The 20,705-nt window shown below is 38.7% G+C and overlaps 1 protein-coding gene across 1 annotated transcript in view; it reads left to right on the forward strand.

Moving 5' to 3' along the window:
• Positions 1-20,705, forward strand: part of cfap46 (cilia and flagella associated protein 46) — a 196,688-nt gene that overhangs the window by 135,836 nt on the left and 40,147 nt on the right. Inside the window, exons 41-47 of the mRNA XM_073027519.1 lie at positions 1,220-1,417; positions 4,804-4,983; positions 9,612-9,779; positions 10,497-10,594; positions 12,215-12,291; positions 16,373-16,566; positions 18,941-19,059. Coding sequence (XP_072883620.1) covers positions 1,220-1,417; positions 4,804-4,983; positions 9,612-9,779; positions 10,497-10,594; positions 12,215-12,291; positions 16,373-16,566; positions 18,941-19,059 — 1,034 coding nt within the window. The remainder of the gene's footprint in view (positions 1-1,219; positions 1,418-4,803; positions 4,984-9,611; positions 9,780-10,496; positions 10,595-12,214; positions 12,292-16,372; positions 16,567-18,940; positions 19,060-20,705) is intronic.

Raw genomic sequence — 20,705 nt, forward strand, 5'->3', positions numbered from 1 at the left:
AATATGCTTCATGTCAACTTGCGTGTGTTGAAGGAGTGATGCATTGCCTTTGCAGTAGGTGGTAGGGGAAAGGAGGGAAGCAATGGAGAATTAGATCATATCACTAAAGCAGATTCTTCTACAGATAGGACAAGTGATTGATGCTTGGTAATTTGGGGAGTAGTCTGCTCCTTCGCCACTTGTGCAGAGTCTCTGTGTGCATCTGGGGAATGGCCTCAATACCATTCTGAATATTAACATGTACAAAAGCTGGATGAACTCAGCAGGTCAGGCAGCATCCATTGACTGCTCATTGCAACGGATGCTGCCCAACCTGCTGAGTTCATCCAGCTTCTGTACGTGTTGATTTGACCACAGCATCTGCAGTGTACTTTGCGGTTACCGTTCTGAATATTCCTTCTCCACTTTGGGCAGTCATAGGTCAAAGATGCCCATGAGTCTGTCGTCCATCTAATAATTACATATTGTGACATGGCCTGCTTAAAGCAGCTGATTAAGTATAATTAGGGACTTAGTACTGGTGATAGTGATATGGGAGATGACATTGACATTGGTTTGCTTGTCTTGCCATTGAACTTGAAACATGGTAGTGGTGTGTTGTCGGTTGTCTCGTCTTAAAAGCATTGAGATCAGTGCTCTCTGTTAGACCATAAATTTTGGGCTGTTTGAAATTTTGATCTTTAAGTACCCTTTTTTTGAATGGACCAAAGAGTATGCTGATGCATTGAGGTGAGTGGCAAATTTTATCTCTAATATCTTCCTTCATAAATAAATAGCATCTGAGATATAGGAAGTGTCCATAGTCCAGAACCACACAATGAACTATTGTGGTTCCCACTGTGGTACAGAAGGGGCGAATCAGTAGAGGATCTTGGCTCTGCAGAAGTTGAGTAAAATGCCCATATCCTGTGGTGATAATGGCTTGGAGTCCAGACTCTGAGCATGCATAACTGGAAATCTCATCATCATCTTGTGGCTTGACTACTGGAAAATAGATCTTGTAGGTTGAGCATGTTACTATTAGTTCTGAAGTTTAACTTCACTCCTGTAAGGAGTTTGTTGGAAATATAAGAAAAATCAAGAAAGGTGTTGGGGCAGTGATGCAACCTTTTTAACACCAGTCTTCACTGGGAATTGTCCTGTTGCAGAACCATTGGGTAATATCATTTGTTGCATACCTTGTAGACATTCTTTCTGTTAACATCCATATCTTAAGCAGGAGAATAAAAATGGCCTGTCAAAAGAAGTGAAATCCAGAGAAGGAAATGAAACATTGGAATCTAACTATGAGCATACAGACTTGCAACTCACAACTCAGGACAAAAATGGACAAGTCGAATCAAATCATGAGCATTCAGAAGGGCAGCTTTCAGCTCAGCAGCTGGCAAAGTGCATTGCAATTGCTAAACAAATTAAGGTAATAACTATTTTAATATACTGCTTAACTAAGAACATGAAAGACTAATGATTAGGAAGTCCATAAACTCATCACTTTAATATAACTCCCATCTCAGGAATCAATATTTTGAACATACACAGAATTTTTTTGTCTACTACTCCACCTGGCACAGCACTTGTATAGAGATACACTTTTTAATATTGGGTTGAAAAGTATTTTTTTCTGAAGGCAATTTTATTTTTTTCTGATCCTGAACATTTTTACTTTGAAGTAACTATTTGAATTAACCTTGTCTTTGTTCTTTATGACTTGGTATTTGGCCAAGATCATTGTTCAGCAATCATCTTTCTGCTCAGTAAACACTGAGTTTCTCTAATTCTTTTCCATTTGCTTATCCTTTTGACAAGGAATTGATCTAATTTGTGTATTTTACATCACATCTACACCCTTCTCTGTTATAGTGATCAATACAATATTTAGTAATATGTTTAGTGTAGTTGACAGCACGAATGTGCCTTCTGTAGACCTGAAATTATAATTTAGAACCATAGAACATTACAGCACAGAAACAGGCCTTTTGGCCCTTCCTGGCTGTGCCGAACTATTTTTCTGCCTAGTCCCACTGACCTGCGCCTGGGCCATATCCCTCCAAATCCCTCTCATCCATATACCTGCCCAAGTTTTTCTTAACTGTTAAAAGTGAGCCCACATTTACCACTTCAACTGGCAGCTCATTTCACACTCCCACCACTCTCTGTGTGAAGAAGCCAATGTTCCCTTTAAACTTTTCCCTCTTCCCCCCTTAACCCATGTCCTCTGTCTTTTTTCTCCCCTAGCCTCAGTGAAAAAAGCCTGCTTGCATTCACTCTATCTATACTGTTACGAACCCCGTAACTGGGTCACTTACCAGCAAAGATAGAGAGGTCCGTTGAAGTCTGATGGTACTATTTTTAAACAGTATTTATTGGTAAAAATACACAAAAATAATATCAATACAAACATACAGATACTCTACGTCGTCAATACTAGATCTAAAAGTGCGGATATTATAATAATCAATAAGAAATAAGCTCTATCGTTGTCTAGGGGATAATGTATTGTCCGATGGAAATATAAAAATCACTCAGTTCATTCAGTTCATACAGGCTTCAGCCTTTGGTTGGAGTCAAGAGAGAGTTTTTAGAAACTTGCCCGCTTTTCCTTTTTATGATGTCGATCCTTCGAAATTTCGTTGGTGGCCTCTTCTTTAGCTAAGCCGTTCTTCTGTGGCGATCCCGCCAATTCCCCAAGCAAGGGAAAAGGACGCACGCGAGCCCCACCGGCTGTTGCTATTAAACGCTGTCACGGGATTTCTAGCGTTTCTTCTGGTGCGTCTGAAGGGGTCGTTCCCCAGACCCTCTTTTATCCTTACTCACGGGGTCTCAGATGTCGATCAGGTTGGGATGATGCAATCCCTCAACCAGCCCACTCTGGTCATTCCCTGAGGGCTTCAATGAATAGTACAGTACTCAATACACAATTCCGTCTCCAAGAGACAATAGCCGTTATCAATGGTTCCGCCTTGCGGAGGCCAGGACACATTCCAAAAGCTGTGTATTCAGGACGTCTCTCTCTCATTTCCTGGGTCCCAGACCCGAATTAATAGCGATCCTGCGATTCTCAAAAAGGAGGGGGCTACTTTGTACCCTTCGGCCCCTCAGAGTTGTGGCACATTCGTAACAATACCCATCATAATTTTATATACCTCTATCAAATCTCCCCTCATTCTTCTACGCTCCAGGGAATAAAGTCCTAACCTATTCAACCTTTCTCTGTAACTCAGTTTCTCAAGTCCCGGCAACATCCTTGTAAACCTTTTCTGCACTCTTTCAACCTTATTAATATCCTTCCTATAATTCGGTGACCAAAACTGCATACAATACTCTAAATTCGGCCTCACTAATGCCTTATACAACCTCACCATAACAGTCCAACTCTTATACTCAATACTTTGATTTATAAAGGCCAATGTACCAAAAGCTCTCTTTACTACCCTATCTACCTGTGGTGGGACTTTTAGGGAATTTTGTATCTATATTCCCAGATCCCTCTGTTCTACTGCACTCCTCAGTGCCCTGCCATTTACCTTGTATGTTCTACCTTGGTTTTCCTTCCAAAGTGCAATACCTCACACTTGTCTGTATTAAACAATTTTCCAGCTGGTCCAAATCCCTCTGCAAGCTTTGAAAACCTTCCTCACTGCCCACTACACCTCCAATCTTTGTATCATCAGCAAATTTACTGATCCAATTTACACATTATCATCCAGACCATTGATATAGATGACAAATAACAATGGACCCAGCACTGATCCCTGTGGCACACCACTAGTCACAGGCCTCCACTCAGAGAAGCAATCCTCCACTACCACTCACTGGCTTCTCCCATTGAGCCAATGTCTAATCCAATTTACTACCTCACCATGTATACCGAGTGACTGAATCTTCCTAACTAACCTCCCATGGAGGACCTTGTCAAAGGCCTTACTGAAGTCCATGTAGAAAACATCCACTGCCATCCCTTCATCCACTTCCCTCGTAACCTCCTCGAAAAACTCTAATAGATTTGTTAAACATGACCCACCACGCACAAAGCCGTGTTGACGCTCCCTAATAAGTCCCTGTCTATCTAAATACTTGTAAATCTTATCTCTTAGTACTCCTTCCAATAATTTACCTACTACCGATGTCAAACTTACTGGCCTATAATTTCCCAGATTACTTTTAGAGCCTTTTTTAAACAACGGAACAACATGAGCTATCCTCCAATCCTCTGGCACCTCACCCATAGATACCGACATTTTAAATGTATCTGCCAGGGCCCCTGCAATTTCAACACTAGTCTCCTTCAAGGTCCGAGGGAACACCCTGTCAGGTCCTGGGGATTTATCTACTCTGATTTGCCTCAAGATAGCAAGCACCTCCTCCTCTTCAATCTGTATAGGTTCTATAACCTCACTACTTGTTTGCCTTATTTCCATTGACTCCATGCCAGTTTCCTTAGTAAATACAGACACAACAAAACCATTTAAGATCTCCCCTATTTCTTTTGATTCCATACATAGCCGACCACTCTGATCTTTAAGAGGACCAACTTCATCTCTTACTATCTGATTATATCCTTACTGTTTGATTATATAGAATGCACCAAGAGAACTTCTGCTTCAATCACTCAATGACAATGTTATGCTCCACACAAGCTATCTGTTACATATCTTTTTCTAACCTTTCATAATTGTTATTAGCTAATATTCTATTTGTTCTTTCTTATTGTTTTGTTTCATTTTGGGCTTCATATTGTTTCAAATTACTCTCTAAACAGAATAAAATTACAATTCATTGTCTGTTTTGTTTTCCATTTTCTAGAAAAATCGAGCCATTGCTCAAGTTTACTGTGCTCATGCCAGTGAAGTTTTGTTACAGTCTATGAATCAGGCATTAAACAGCAAGCTTACTAAAATCCTTGCAGCAGCCAGCCTCGACATGGTTGAATGTTTTGGACAATTTGACCCAGTTTCTGGGAGTCAATATTTAGCATTACACCAGGTATGATAATTGGTTGTAATTCCTCTGAAATTCTTCTTCTCCGGGTAGCCATGAAACCAAGAAAGAAAAGAAAGGCAGCACAGACATCAACCCCAAAATCTGTCCTCCAACTCAAACAAAATGAACAAAAATGGAACGGGCACATCAACCCACCCCCAAAAAAATCCCTCTCCCTGCACAAAAAAATGAGTAAGATCAGGTGAAAAACGCAGAATATTAAAAACTCTAAGACTGAAAAAAATCTATTGTCCAAGTTCAGATTCAAAACACAGAAAATCTGGGCAACACTCTCCAGGCACCTCAGCAGGCTCTCCCCACTCCAGTAGCGTAGCAGAGCAATCAAGAAGTGGACAGCCAGAGCTTGCTCTCCGCACTTGCCTCGATGCTTCAATCTCCCTCGTCACCTTAATCGGTGCACACCAGAAGCTTTAATTGGTGCAATTGAGTTAAACATCGGCTAGCGTCCCATTCCGCAGCCTGCCCCCACGACATTCATATACGCTGCCTTTGTCTCTTGGAATCCTCTCACTGATTGCAGAGCTCTGAAGCACCCTAACAATCTCCAAACTTCTGCTTTCGTCTCAATGTATCAGTCTCCCTCATTGCTTCATTCGGCGAAAAATGGAAGCTGTAATTGGCGAAATGGAGTTGAACATCGGCTTGCACCTCGTCCCGCAGCCTGCCCACCATGAGGTTCGTGCATGCTGCCTCTGTCTCCCAGAATCTTCTTGGAGACTGCAGAGAGCAGGAACACCCAAACAGTATCCAAAGAGCAAATCACGGGCTGACAGTTCCAGAATCATATCCAAGCTGAAAAACAAATGCAAAAGACATTAAAAAGTGAAATATATGGCTTCATGATCTATCCAGAGGATTTTAATTGATAGTTAATCTTTAACATCTAAAATGCCCAGATTTTTTTCATATCATGGTCAATTTTAATTACCTCATCATCGATAATTTAAACCAACATCGAAGCTAAATATAGCAGCAAAGCATAAAAAATTAAATCATGTAGCACTGTTTCTTTAAGCAGTAGTTAACCCAAAATTGACTTGACATTGGAGTAAATTGTACTAGTAACCATTTCCTGGTGTGCATTCTATTTTCAAATTAACCAGATGAACAGGTAACCTTGTATCCCATATGCCTTAACCTTTTTAATGTCCATAAAAGGTACCTACCTCCCACTATGTAGTTGATATCTGGGTGCCACAGGGATTAAAATTTGATACCCTTCTATGTTTGTGAAATGACTAAATGTCAGCAGTGGTATCTGAATTGAGATGGTCTGGCCAGGAACTATACATTTTTTCATTTTAATGTTTCCTTCTTGTGTAAACCACTCTAATTTTCTGTGAAAACTTACTTCAGACTAGTTTCATAATTCTTTGAGGGGGCCCAATTTGGGACTAGTGCTAAGTGCAGTCATGTTTCAATGCAGCAGAAATATTTAAATCCAGTTACTAGGTTGACTTGTTAAAAGTCAATAATCTGAAATGCTGATGGGAATTTTCCAACCCTGTTTCCTATTTTCTGTTTCCACAACTACAGATAGTTATAGTCTTTCCAAGTTCAGTGCTTATGAACTGACATTTATATTTTATCTAGACATCCATTTGCTCTCTACAGATATTGAACTTAAAATCTATACTGTCTTTTAAACAAAAAACCAACATTTCTTGTAAGAACAGAATATTCTCTTTATACCTCTTTCAGTATGATAAAGTAAAAGATGACAATTTATCAATTTAAGAAATCCAACATCTAACAAAAGAATAGGAAAATAAGAGAAAGATGAGGAGAGAAGAATGTTAATATTAACATTATAAGTGGATTGGTCAGTGAATTCTGATTACCTTCTGGAAATTACAAATTTAATTCTCTATAATTATTGTGGTATGGGATCAGAGGTAGGATTACTGGTTTTCTCCCATGAATCATTAGCTTCATTTTAATTTACCATTTAAACTTATTCACTTTTGTTTTCAATTCTTTATTTTATGACATAAAATAAAGAGAACAAGAGAAAATCTGCAGAAGCTGGCAATCCAAGCAACCCACACAAAATACTGGAGGAACTCAACAGGGCAGGCAGCATCTATGGAAAAGAGTACAGTTGATGTTTTGAGCTGAGATACTTTGGCAGAACTGGAGAAAAAAAAACTGAGGAGTAGTTTTAAAAGTTGGGGGGGGGGGTTGGAGAAGAGAAACATGAGGTAATAGGTGAAACCTTAAGGGGGGAAGGGATGAAATAAGGAGCTGGGAAATTGATTAGTGAAGGGGATAAAGAGCTGGAGAAGGGGAAGTCTTATAGAAGAGGACAGAAGACCATGGGGGGAAAAATAAAAGCGAGGAGCACCAGAGGGAGGCGATGGGCAGGCAAGAAGATAAGGTGAGAGAGGGAAAAGGGGATGGGGAATGGTGAAGGAGAGGGTGGGGGAGGGGCCATTACTGGAAGTTTGAGAAGCCAGTGTTCTTGATGTCAGGTTGGAGGCTACCCAGATGGAATACAAGGTATTGTTCCTCCAACCTAATTGTGGCCTCATCACGACAGTGGAGGAGGCCATAGATAGACATATGGGAATGGGAAACGGATTGAAAATAGGTGGCCACTAAGAGATCCTGCTTTTTCTGGTGGGTGGAGCGTAGATGCTCAGCGAATCAGTCTCCCAATCTATGTCAGGTCTCACTGATATACAGGAGGCCACATTAGGAGCACCGGACACGGTATATGACCCCAACAGATTCACAGGTGAAGTGTTGTCCCACTTGGAAGGACTGTTTGGGGCACTGAATGGTAGTTAGGGAGGAGGTGTAGGGGCAAGTGCGGAGGCTAGTGGGCTGTTAGGTAGAAATAACTACCATAAAATAAAAATAATTAATTCACCTCAGGTAGCTAACGATTTAAAGCTTCCACAAAGTTGATGGAAGCAATAAAATGTTGAAAAAGAAATATCATAAGAGTAAATTTAACTTCAATTCAGAGAGCAAATCCATGAGCTCAGCTGATGATATATTTACAATAATATTACTTACATTTTGCTTTTCACTTTCTGTTTTGGGAGATGCAAGTGGAACACAACTATAAATAAATAATAGGGTAATGGAGAATTAAAATGACAGATGACAAAAGGTTTGGAGTAACACATATTTATTAAACAATGTTTTTGTGAGGGGGAAGGAATAATTTTTTTTTCAGATGAAGATTGTCATCCCCATTAGTTGACATGTTCATTAATTTCCTGTACTCTCAGATTTTTCAAAACCATGTTAAATTCACCTTGTTGTATCTTAAATGCCATTTGTTTTATTTAAGTCATGATTTAGAGAAGAGAAATCAGAAAACATGTTTGCCTTCTTTACAATTACGGATTTCCATTGTACTTCCATCATACTTTACTTTTATTCCATGAGGGTAACAAAGAAATCTGGCCCAGGTGACTTCTCTACCTTCAGACATTGCAATGTCACAATCAATTTTACCTGAGTAATTGCGACTACATTCACTTCTCCCTCCTGACAGTTGCAAATTTCTCCTGTTGAAACTTGTACCCTATATCTGGCTACTGCTCAGAGGCCTGTATATAACTCCCATCAGGGATTTTTATCTTAACTCTGCTTGTAAGGATTCCACATCTTCTGATCGTACATCATCCCTCTCTGAAGATTTGATTTCATTTTTGACCAACAAAGTCATCCCACTCCCTCTGCCCACATGCTTGTCCTTATGATATGATGCTTATCCTTGGATATTAAGCTCTCAGTTGAGATCTTCTTTCAGCCACGATTAAATGATGCCCTCAGTGTCATGTCTGCCTTTTTATAACTGCACTATAAGATCATTTACCTTAGACCTTAAGTAATGAGTAGAATTAAGCCATTCAACCCATTGAATCTGCTCTGCCATTCCATCATGACTGATCCCAGATCCCATTCTACCCCATGTACCTGCCTTCTCGCCCTGTCCAATCAGGAAACTATCCAATTTTGCTTTAAATATACCCACAGACTTGGCCTCCACAGCTGTCTGTGGCAGAGCATTCCCCAGATTCACTACTCTCTGGCTAAAAAAAATTCTCCTTACCTCTGTTCTAAAAGGTTGTCTCTCAATTTTGAGGCTGTACCTTCTAGTTCTGGACACCTCCACCACGGGAAACATCCTCTCCACATCCACCTTATTTAGTCCTTTCAACATTTAAAGGCTTCAATGAGATCTCCCTACATTCTTCTAAATTCCAGTGAGTACATGCCCAAAGCTGCCAAACACTCATTTGTTAACCCCTTAAATCACGGAATCATCCTTGTGAACCTCCTTGGGCTCTCTCCAATGACAACATTGAGATATAGGGCCCAAAACTGTTGATAATACTCCAAGTGTGGCCTGACTTGTGTCTTATAAAGCCTCAGCATTATCTCCTTGTTTTTGTATTCTATTCCCCCTTGGAATGAACGCCAACGAAATATACCTTATTTCGTACACGCACTGCGGATATTCAAATATAGCACATTCAGTTCTATGACAACTGAGTGAACTACACATACACAGAATTTTTAGATAATGTAGCTTGGATGGAATTCTTGAAAATCTGGTAAAAAGTTTTAAAATACATTTGAAATTGTTTCAGAGTTGCTTAGCATCAATTATGCTTAGAGATACCTTGATCAAGACTGGATATGATACCAGCAGTTCCCAGCTTGTAGCATTATTGCATCTTCAACAAAAACTGGAGAAGGATGGAACTATGAAAGATATGCTCAAGACAGTTAATGAAAGGCTTAGCACAAATTTTGAGGTAAATTTAAAATTTCAACATTTATTTTTAATAATGAAATGAATAACAAGACTATTTCCCACAGTATAGTTACAATATCATTATGAAGGGAGGAAGATTAAACTTCATTGCCAATAAAGGTGGGTACTGAATTTTGACTATGTGAATCACATTTGTTTCCAATACAAACTAAATGCCAACTTTTCTGTTGAATGTATGTATGACTGTTAGTGGATCTGTAAAGATTTGGTTTTAAAATTTCATTTAGAATATTTCCTTTGTATTTTGGGTGGTGTTTGAGCAGAGCATGTGATGGACAGCAATAGAAGGAAGGTAAGATATATTGGCAAAAGGGAAACTGAAGACCTGAATCAACTAGAATATAAATCAATATATGCAGGTTCAATTAAACATGAATCAGTGATAAATGTATTTTGCTGTTTATTATATAGTAGCTACCGCAATTGATGTCAAAGCTCATTGTCATGAAATGTTCTGCTGTATAAAAAAGTTAATAGTAAACTTGATTAGTTTTTTAAAAATACCACAATTTTAGTAATCAGTAGTACGTTAATATTCTGTACTTCAGCACAATTTCTGAAAAGTCAAAGAAGACAAGGAATACTATACCTAAAGAGGCTTTCTTTTAAGTATATAGTGATAATATTTTACATTACTTTAACTTCAAGCATGTAAAGCTACTCTTATCTGTTATTCCTCATTTTTTTTTCTTTTCAGGCTTGGAAAAATACTATAATTCAACCACAGCATCTCAATTTTTTGAGTGAATTTCCTTCCAATTTTAATATAATTGTTCTTCAACATTCTGAAGACAGGTACGTTATGAATTTCTATTTTGTTCAAAGTACTTCCTCTGATAATATTTAGGTAAAATATTGTGTAAAGATGTCCCCAGGACAACCCTCAAAATGCATTGATCGTTGACACATTTCACTGTATGTCTCGATGTGTGTGACTAGTAATAAAGCTAATCTTAAACTTTAATATTTAACCTCTGCCCAGCCCTAATTAGAAAAATTTCAGTACCTAGACAGTACTGTTTTTCACTTAGCACATTCCACAGAGCCTGAAATTCTGAGTGACTGATGCTCATTGAAACCTTATAACAGGGAAGCTGTTATTTTTCTTACTTAGTGGAAGCAATGGAAGTCAGAAGCAGAGCAGGTGAGACAGTTTTAAGATGAAGCTCAGGGTGCCTGTCAATGAGGTGGAAAGAAGTAGAGCTGTCCTATGTGCATAGGACCACAGGTGGCCCTGCAAATACATCTCTAATTATCAGGAAGAGGAGGCTGTAGTCTTCAGGATTGGGCCCCTAAGGACATGGAAACAATGTGTTTGAAGTATAGTGATCATTCATTCATGATCAAGGTCAGTGAAAACATCACCAAATCCATATTCAAATATCTGTACAAATGCCCTCAAAGTCTTTTACTCTAAGTCTACCCCAATTTCATAGCTTCCACCAACAAACCCAACTCCAGCTACATTACCCAGATGAATGACAAGGAGCTAACAGTCTTTTGTCCCTTGCAGAAGCTGGCACACAACTATTGCCATCAGTATGGGACAATGCTCCAAACTACTCTGACTGGCTAATAAGTGTTCAGGGAAAGGGTGCTTGATCCGAAATGTTCATTCTGTTTTACTTTTCTTTGATACTGAATATCTCCAGCCTTTCTGTTTTTGTTTCAGATTTCCAGTATCTACAGTTTTTTTTTGGTATTGATTTTCAGTTTGTGATTAACTCATTTTCAAGTTCCCACCATCTTGGATGCTAGTGAAACAGTTGCTCAGATATCTCTTTGTGGTGTAGGGTGATTTCAACAATGTACATATTGCATAAAGTTCCTTATCACCCTGGAGTTTGATGCCTGATAGTGATCTAATTCCTTACCTACTCCTACTGCTATTTGTCAGTCTTTCTTTAATTCTTGCAAGTTCTTTGCTTGTCATCTTGTTATCTAAACTCTCCATTTCATTATATTGGATTACCTAATCTCTTCCTTGATCTGCCCTGGTTGCAAGCAATCTCCAGTGTGGTGTGCAATGTGGTTCACAATGCATCTCCCTTTTATAAGGCTTCAATTAGCATCAACTAACTTAAGTATCTACTAGCTGAAAATATAATTAGGACATATGGATAAATTCTAATGTAATACCTTGCAGAATTGAAGGTGACTGGTGCAACAACCATATCATTGAACTCACAAAACAAATTGTGAATGTGGGCAGTATCAAGCCATATGCTGCAGGTTATTCACATATCCTGATCCCAACACACACACTCCAGGGATGCCCAACTTAGCTCAGGGATCCAGCTCATAATACAGATCAACTGTAGAAAATGTAATGAGTGAGATGCCTTATTATGCTTTACACAATTTACCTTCTTGTGGCTGTGAAAATGACAAATACTGTATATAAATATCTTGTAGATCTCTGTTGTATGGAGCACTTCTTGAAAAACCTAAACAAAAATCCATTGCTGAGAAAAAGGCAAAAGGACGTCAAAGTAAGAAAAAGTTTGCTTTTCTCCAAAATAGTAACTTCTACAGTTCTTGTATTCATACAACATTTTATTTACTACTTGAAAAGTTAAAATGAAATCGCCTCAAACTATGCGAGTTCACTAAAACATTTATTCACAAATTCAGCGCAATGTACCAATATTTTGCTCTGCATATCCTTCAGATTTCTTTGTATGTTCCCACATAATTTTGAAGGTGTTGTCTTCTATAATGTCTATACTCAGTTTTAATTTTTGATTTATTTTTAATAATTGTTGAAAGCAAAAAGCCAGATATCTGCTAATGCCACTTGTAATTGGCTGAACAATTAAAGATTAAGTTTCCATGAACACCTTGAGTATATTTTTAGTTTTACTTAGTAATGTCATATAGCTGTTGTTAGAAATTAACTGCATTTAAACTAAAGTAGATAAAATCTGTGTTTTATAAAACAATCTCTTTTTTTTCTTTTACTCAATCGATCATTGGATCTAGGCATGTGGATTTACTTTTCTATATTTACCATTTTCTTTATGTTTAGTCAATTTATTTTATTAACTTTTTTTCTTTTGTTTATCCCTACATTTTGTCTCTTCAGGCCAGCTATTTAGTGATAAAAGCTTGTCCTTCGATCTTCAATTAAAAACCTCATTTGCCCTACTTTTTGATAGTGATGACCCTCTTAATTTTTGCTTCATGCCAATGAAAATATGGTTGAACTTCACTTGTGACTCCCATATCTGTTTTAGGAACTTAGCATGTATTCAGCAAAAAAAAGCAGAGGCCACAGATATGTATGTGTAATATATCAGAAGTTACTATTGGCTGACTTGCATGCTGCAAACTGAAAATCATAAGAAATAGGATCAGTTATAGGCCACAAGGCCCTCATACCTGTTCTGCCATTTAATAAGATCATGGCACATCTTTTAACTCAATACAACTTTGCTGCACTAACCCCAGAACTCTTGATTCATCTAACATCCAAAACTTTTTTGAACCATGTTCTGAATGTACTTAGCAACTAAGCCTTGTAATCCTGATTTCAAAAGTCCCATAGATTCACTGTTATGGTAAAGAAATTTCTTCTCATCACTATCCTGGATGGCTAACTTCTTATCTTGAGATTGTGATCCCTGGTTTCATGGCAAATATCATTACTGTATCTACTCCGAATAACTCCGTAAGAATTTTCTGTGACAAAAGACAATAGATGCAGAAGTAGACCATTCGGCCCTTTGAGCCTGCACCACCATTTTGAGATCATGGCTGATCATCTACTATCAATACCTGGTTCCTGCCTTGTCCCCATATCCCTTGATACCCCTATCCATAAGATACCTATCTAGCTCCTTCTTGAAAGCATCCAGAGAATTGGCCTCCACTACCTTCCGAGGCAGTGCATTCCAGACCCCCACAACTCTCTGGGAGAAGAAGTTTTTCCTTAACTCTGTCCTAAATGACCTACCCCTTATTCTCAAACCATGCCCTCTGGTACTGGACTCTCCCAGCATCTGGAACATATTTCCTGCCTCTATCTTGTCCAATCCCTTAATAATCTTACATATTTCAATCAGATCCCCTCTCAATCTCCTTAATTCCAGCGTGTACAAGCCCAGTCTCTCTAACCTCTCTGCGTAAGACAGTCCAGACATCCCAGGAATTAACCTCATGAATCTACGCTGCACTTCCTCTACAGTCAGGATGTCCTTCCTTAACCCTGGAGACCAAAAATGTACACAATACTCCAGATGTGGTCTCACTAGGGCTCTGTACAAATGCAAGAGGATTTCCTTGCTCTTGTACTCAATGCCCTTTGTAATAAAGGCCAACATTCCATTAGCCTTCTTCACTGCCTGCTGCACTTGCTCATTCACCTTCAGTGACTGGTGAACAAGGACTCCTAGATCTCCCTTACCTAACTCTACACTGTTCAGATAATAATCTGCCTTCCTGTTCTTACTCCCAAAGTGGATAACCTCACACTTATTCACATAAAACGTCATCTGCCAAGTATCTGCCCACTCACCCAGCCTATCCAAGTCACCCTGAATTCTCCTAACATCCTCATCACATGTCACACTGCCACCCAGCTTAGTATCATCAGCAAATTTGCTGATGTTATTCTCAATGCCTTCATCTAAATCGTTGACGTAAATCGTAAACAGCTGTGGTCCCAATACAGAGCCCTGTGGCACCCCACTAGTCACCACCTGCCATTCCGAGAAACACCCATTCACCGCTACCCTTTGCTTTCTATCTGCAAACCAGTTTTCTATCCATGTCAATGTCTTCCCCCCGATGCCATGAGCTTTGATTTTACCCACCAATCTCCTATGTGGGACCTTATCAAATGCCTTCTGAAAATATGAAAAGGTGAAACACCTTCATGCTGAAAAGGTGTTTTGATAAGAACACCTTTCGTTCACCTCTCCTCAGTGAACAAATTCTCTATCCCAGAAATCAATCTGGTGAACTTCATACTGCTTTCCCTACTCTTCCTTATGCAGAGACCAGAGCTGTTCACAGTATTCTAGTTGCAGTCTCACTAGGACACTTTATCATTTTTTCAAGTTATTTTTATTCTTAAACTGTTCTTATTTTCATTCTACACAAATCCTCTTATGATAAAGGCCAATATACAGTTTGTCTTAGGTCACAAGATGAAGGGTCTGGGCATTAAATTGCATCTGTTTATTCTCCTCCATAGGTGTTGCCTGACTTGCTGAGATTCTCCAGCATTTTGTGTGTGTTACTTTGGATTTCCAGCATCTGTAGAATCTCTTGTGTTTTGTCTAGTTACTTGCTTGCTCCACCTTCATGCTCATCTACAGTGACTTGTGTGCAAAGATGCACAGGCCAATGATGCTCCTGATGCAGCCACTTCTACATTGACGAGACTGGTTATAATTTGGGGGACCGATTTGTTAAACACCTCCACTTCATCCACCAAAAGCGGAATTTCCTGGTGACTCAACATTTTTATTCCAATTCCCATTCCTGTTCCGACACGTTGGTCTATGACCTCCTCTTTTACCACATTGAGGGCCAAGGAGGAGCAACACTTTTATATTCCATCTAGGTAGCCTCCAACCTGACGGCATGAGTATTGTTTTTTTTCCTTCCAGCCAAAAAAAATTTCCCTCCCCTTCCCCATTCTGGCCTCTTACCTCTTCTCACCTGCCTATCGCCTCCCCCAGTGCCCCTTCTCCTTCCCATCAGATTCCTTCATCTCCAGCCCTTTACCTTTCCCAACCAGCTAGCTTTACCTATTACTTTCCAGCTATCCGTCCCTTCTCACCCCCCACCACCAATTTAGCAAAACACACAAAATGCTGGAAGTACTAGCAGACCAGGTAGTATCTATAGAAAGAAGTTTTGGGCTGAGAGCCTTCGACAGGACTTTCCAGCATATTGTGTGTATTGCTTGGATTTCCAGCATCTGCAGATTTTCTCTTGTTTGTGATTTGATCCCCCACTATTTTATTCTGCTGTCTTCCTCTTCTTTTCCAGTCCTGAAGAAGGGTCTTGACCCAAAATATTGACAGTTTTTTTCATTTCCATGGATGTTGCCTGAACTGCTGAGTTCCTCCAGCATTTTGTGTATGTTGCTCAGGCCAGAGATGTCTTGTGACCGTATTAGTGAGGCTGTTAGACTCAGTTGGAAAAGCATGCAGATCATGATAGCTAATGGCCTGGATTGTTAATTTGAAACCAACTCTGTTTTGGAACTCAATAGTCCACCTAAATCACTATGTGCAACTAAATGCTCACTGAAAAGCAGAAGCAAATCCCCATTAGTGCCATTCCAAGGAAACTGCTGATTAGTTTCTACAGAAGGTAGTGGGGCAGGTGCTATAGACTTTATGCTGACTTCTGATTCATGCCTAAAATGTTAAAGGGCAATAAATTACTTCACTGGTTAATCAGATCCATATTTATCTTTAATCTTTAGAAATAAGTAATTATTTTAGTATGAGTATTAACATTAATTGTGTATTTTGACATAATTAAGCATTATTTACTTTTTCATTGTGAATCATTAAATGCATCTTGGATTCAAATATTTATGTTATACTAATTTAGGTCCAGGTCCAACACAAGCTAAAATTTTTCGTGTGCCTGTAAATCCACAACTATTTTCAAGTTTAATTGCAAAGGTCTCCAATTATAAGAATAAGTTGGCTCAAAATCTGTTAAAATTTGAAAACCAATATAATCACATAATGCAAAGGAAGAAGATATTTCAGAAATTACATGAAGATATAAATCCAGAAATGGTGAGTTTACCTGGTTTTGTCATTCTATGTTTATTATGGAGCTATTGCTATTTTCTTTGCCTCTCATGCAGAAAAAATTGGATAGAAATACACTCCTCGGATTCTAGTCCATATTGATAGCATCAAGGAAACTATCATGAGACTCTCAGCTATGAAATTTTAGCTGATGTTTTGTGGGTTAATGTTTTTTCATGCCCACTTCCCTTTATCATAGCATGAACTTCATCCTTGTCTTTATGAAGACAGAGGTAAAGTTCAATCATTCTTCCAGTACATTCAATGACTACATAGGTGCTACCTTCTGCACCCTTGCAGAACTTGTCAATTTCATCAATTTTGCTGCTAACATCCACCTGCTGTTAAATTCACTTGGGCTGTTTCCAACACCTCTCTCCCCTTTTATGATCCCTTTGTCTCCATTTCAGTAGATAAACTATCTATTGACATTTTTCTCAATCCCATTGATACACAAGTAGCCTAAGCTGCATGTCCTCACACCCTTGGCTTCGCTTGTTTTCTCCAGCTCCACCACCACTACTCTGAGATGTTCTCATTTTGAAAATCTGACTACCATTCCAGTGTGGTTGATGGAGCTGTCACCCTCTGCCTCCACTTCTGAAGAAGGGTCTCGGCCCATAATGTCAACTATTTACTCTTTTCCATAGATGCTTCCTGGCCTGCTGAGTTCTTCCAGCATGTGTGTGGGTGTGTGTGTTGCTTGGATTTCCAGCATCTGCAGATTTTCTTGTCTTTGTCCTCTATTTCCTGCCCTCCTGTTCTTATCCTGCCAACCCCTTGACAGAGCAGAGATGGACTTGCGATTTTTCCATACATACTGCCTGACACACTGAGTTCCTTCAGCAGCTTGTGTGTGTTGTTCTGGAGTTCCCTCAGTCCTTAATTTTCATCCCAACAACCTCCACATCCAGCACGATTCTTCAAAATAGCAACTACAATGTGTTCCTACCACCAATCATATCTTCCCCATCCCATACTTCAGTAAAACATAAAAACCTAAACCATGAATTCCTAAAGATGAAGTCACAGTAAAAGAAAGTAAAGGAAGCAGCCACATGATGTACACTGTATCTGTAACCATTGACGTTTCAATATCATGGAAAAGGAAGAGCTATAGAATTCAGTCCCAGGACAGCATACAATAATAAAACCTTTGCAACTGTAAATGGTGCTGAGAATATTGCATTGGCATTACATTGTATTGTGCATTATGTTGTGTTATATGGGAGATTTCCTGAGCTGTAGCAGTTCAAAATGTCACTGGGATCACTCTTTTTCTTAAAAAAATGATTTGAGACTGGATGTTCAGGGCATAATGACCTAATTTGTAATGTAGAAGTTGGAATGGTGATGAATTGTGAGGAGGATAATAATACCAGTCGCAGCAAGTTTGTACATTCCTTCCCATGTGTGCTTGAGTTTCCTCCAGGTGCTCCAGTTTCCTCCCACAATCCAAAGATAGTAGGTTAATTTGTCATTGTCAATTGTCCTGTGATTTGCTAGGGTTTAAATTGTTGGGTTGTGGGGCTGGAAAGGTCTGTTCCATGCTATATCTCTAAATAAAAATGAATAAATAAATTCAGACAGGCTTGCGGAATAGATAATAGGTAAAATCTAATGCTGAAAATATGCAGTGTCGGTAGAAATAATTTGTTAGAAAAGCTGAGAAGAGACAATATAAACTATAAGTAACAGTTCTAAAAGAAGCGCAAGAATGTGGAGGCTTTGGAATGTAGTTTATCGGCGGGTTGGAAAACACTTAAAATATAAAGAGATTTTGACTTTATAAATGAATGCATGGAGTACACAAGAAAGAAATTATGTAACATCAGTGGTTTGGCAATAATTGCATCCAGTCTGAACACTGTTTTAAAAAATGTGAAAGCCTTAGAAATGATGCAGGTGGGATTTTACAGAAATTATTCCAGTAATGAATTGTTATATGGAGAGACTAGAGAATCTAGAATTGTTCTTGATAGGATTTTGTAATAGCTTTTAGAATACTCTAAATCACAAAATGGAGAGAAACATTTCTCACTGGTGAAATAATCATGAGTCAAGGGGCATTGAATGAAAATGTGTGGTGAAAGAACCTAAAATGATGGGAGAAAACACAATGTTATAACACAGCAAGGATCTGGATTGCACTGTCAGTAGTGAAGCAGATTCATGTGAAGAGTTCGAAATGGAATCAGTAAGTTTCTCGATGGAAAAGAATTAGAGGGCTATGGGGAGAGGGCAGTGGTGTGAAACTAATTGCATGGTTCTTTCACAGAACTGCACGGATTCCTTCAGTGGTAAAATTGTTCTGTAACTGATTCTGTCTTAACTTACTTTTTTGTATTAAAATTAAAAGAAGACAAAACCTATTCCGAAATATGAGCATGCGCTTGATGAGGATTTCTCTGGTATTATCGAATCAATGGAAGAATACTTGAATCCTCTTTTGTCACAGTTTAACTTTACATTTACTCTGTAAGTACCACAGAGATTGCGCCTCTTTCTTATAAAGTATGTGTAAACTAAATTTTTAGCTTGCACGTTGTCCTGATAATGCACTTCTATGTTACTACTTTCATAATTTTTATAGGTAACATGAACCTCATTGTAATACATCAAATAGTAACAAAGGAATGCCATTACATGAATGTTTTCAGAGTACCTACTCTTTTCTTGATGCCATACTTTATGTGAAATATCTGCAAAAAAAAAGCTGATTTTATTTCCCAGTAATGGAAAACTTATATGGATCTTATAGATATATTATGTTATATATGAGATACAATAACAATATAATGTAGAAATGATGTTACTTGTCAATAGTCCTTTTAAAAGATAAATATTTGTAATTTTGAACAGGTTTTCTAAAATTATTTATTTCAAACTGTTTTATTAATAGTAAAACAATACAGATAAATAAGCAATTGAACTCATCCTTTTACCTTAAATACGTTCATAATTATTATTACTAATTATTACTAATCAGTAATAATCTCTGTTCAAAATTACCATGGCAAGTGTGAGAATTTTTTAGAAGCTTATGGCCAAATTGGGTGCATAGTCTCAAAAAAGTTCACCATCCATGGCAAAGAAAGGCCACAATAGTTTGCATCAAAGCTCAATGGCAGAGAAGTTCTTATATTCATGATTCTTAAGGCATTGTATATGAAACCCCTTTTTATTGAGTGACTTTGGAAATGCAGCTCATTAGCCCCTTGCTAACAGCCACAGGACTCTGCAGCGAGATACCCAACTTTCTCAGGCTTCGTACATCTAGGGTAGGTATCTATGACTTTGGTCCTGTCAGCTCCCTGAGGTTAGGATGTTTTGCCCACCCAAACCCCAGTTTGTGTGAATCCTGTGTGATTTACAGACCCAGCAATCACTGGTCAGCAAGAAATATCAGATCATACACTGCATACAATTATAAAGAAAGTATATTTATGAACATTAGCTTAACTAAGGAGTTACTAAAGGAAAGAAAGAACAAAACGGGCCCATTATTCTTGAACAGTCAAATGTGCATTTAAGTTGGAGCTCATCTTGAACTTGTCTGTCACTCATGCATTGGACCCTCGGTCTGCATGAAAACACAAAGCACATACCACCTTCAGAATGATGCTTGAAATCCATCTGAAATAAATGGGTCTCCCACGGGAGTGTTGCTCCTTCCTCCTTGAAGGCATTCATCTGAAAAAGCACCTTGTGCAACAGGAACAGCATCCTCAGCCATCTTCCCACCTTTCTTTTCCCAGCTTCCACCAACAAAGGCCTCCCCACACCAGTTTCTCCAGAACCTTCTCCCAATTCCACCATCCTGTTTGGCTGACATCTCATTCCTAAGAACAAAGCAGCTTAACTCAGCTCAAACCCAAACAGGGTGAAAGTAGAACAGACTGCTCTTGCAGAACTGCTAAAATGAAATACCTAGAGCATAGCAGTAAAAATCTTAACCAGGGCATTGCACTCTCTCCCCACTAAAAATAGTCATGTCCTCATGACTTTGAAAATGATCAAACCATCATTAATAAGACAGCTTTCAGTGGAAGTTTGTGATGTCAGGACCTCTAATCCATTTGTGAATGGTAGTGACATATCTCACCAAGGGGATGGACACAACA

The sequence above is a fragment of the Hemitrygon akajei genome, chromosome 23 (genome assembly GCF_048418815.1).
Source record: "Hemitrygon akajei chromosome 23, sHemAka1.3, whole genome shotgun sequence".
In the NCBI taxonomy this organism is placed as follows: domain Eukaryota; kingdom Metazoa; phylum Chordata; class Chondrichthyes; order Myliobatiformes; family Dasyatidae; genus Hemitrygon; species Hemitrygon akajei.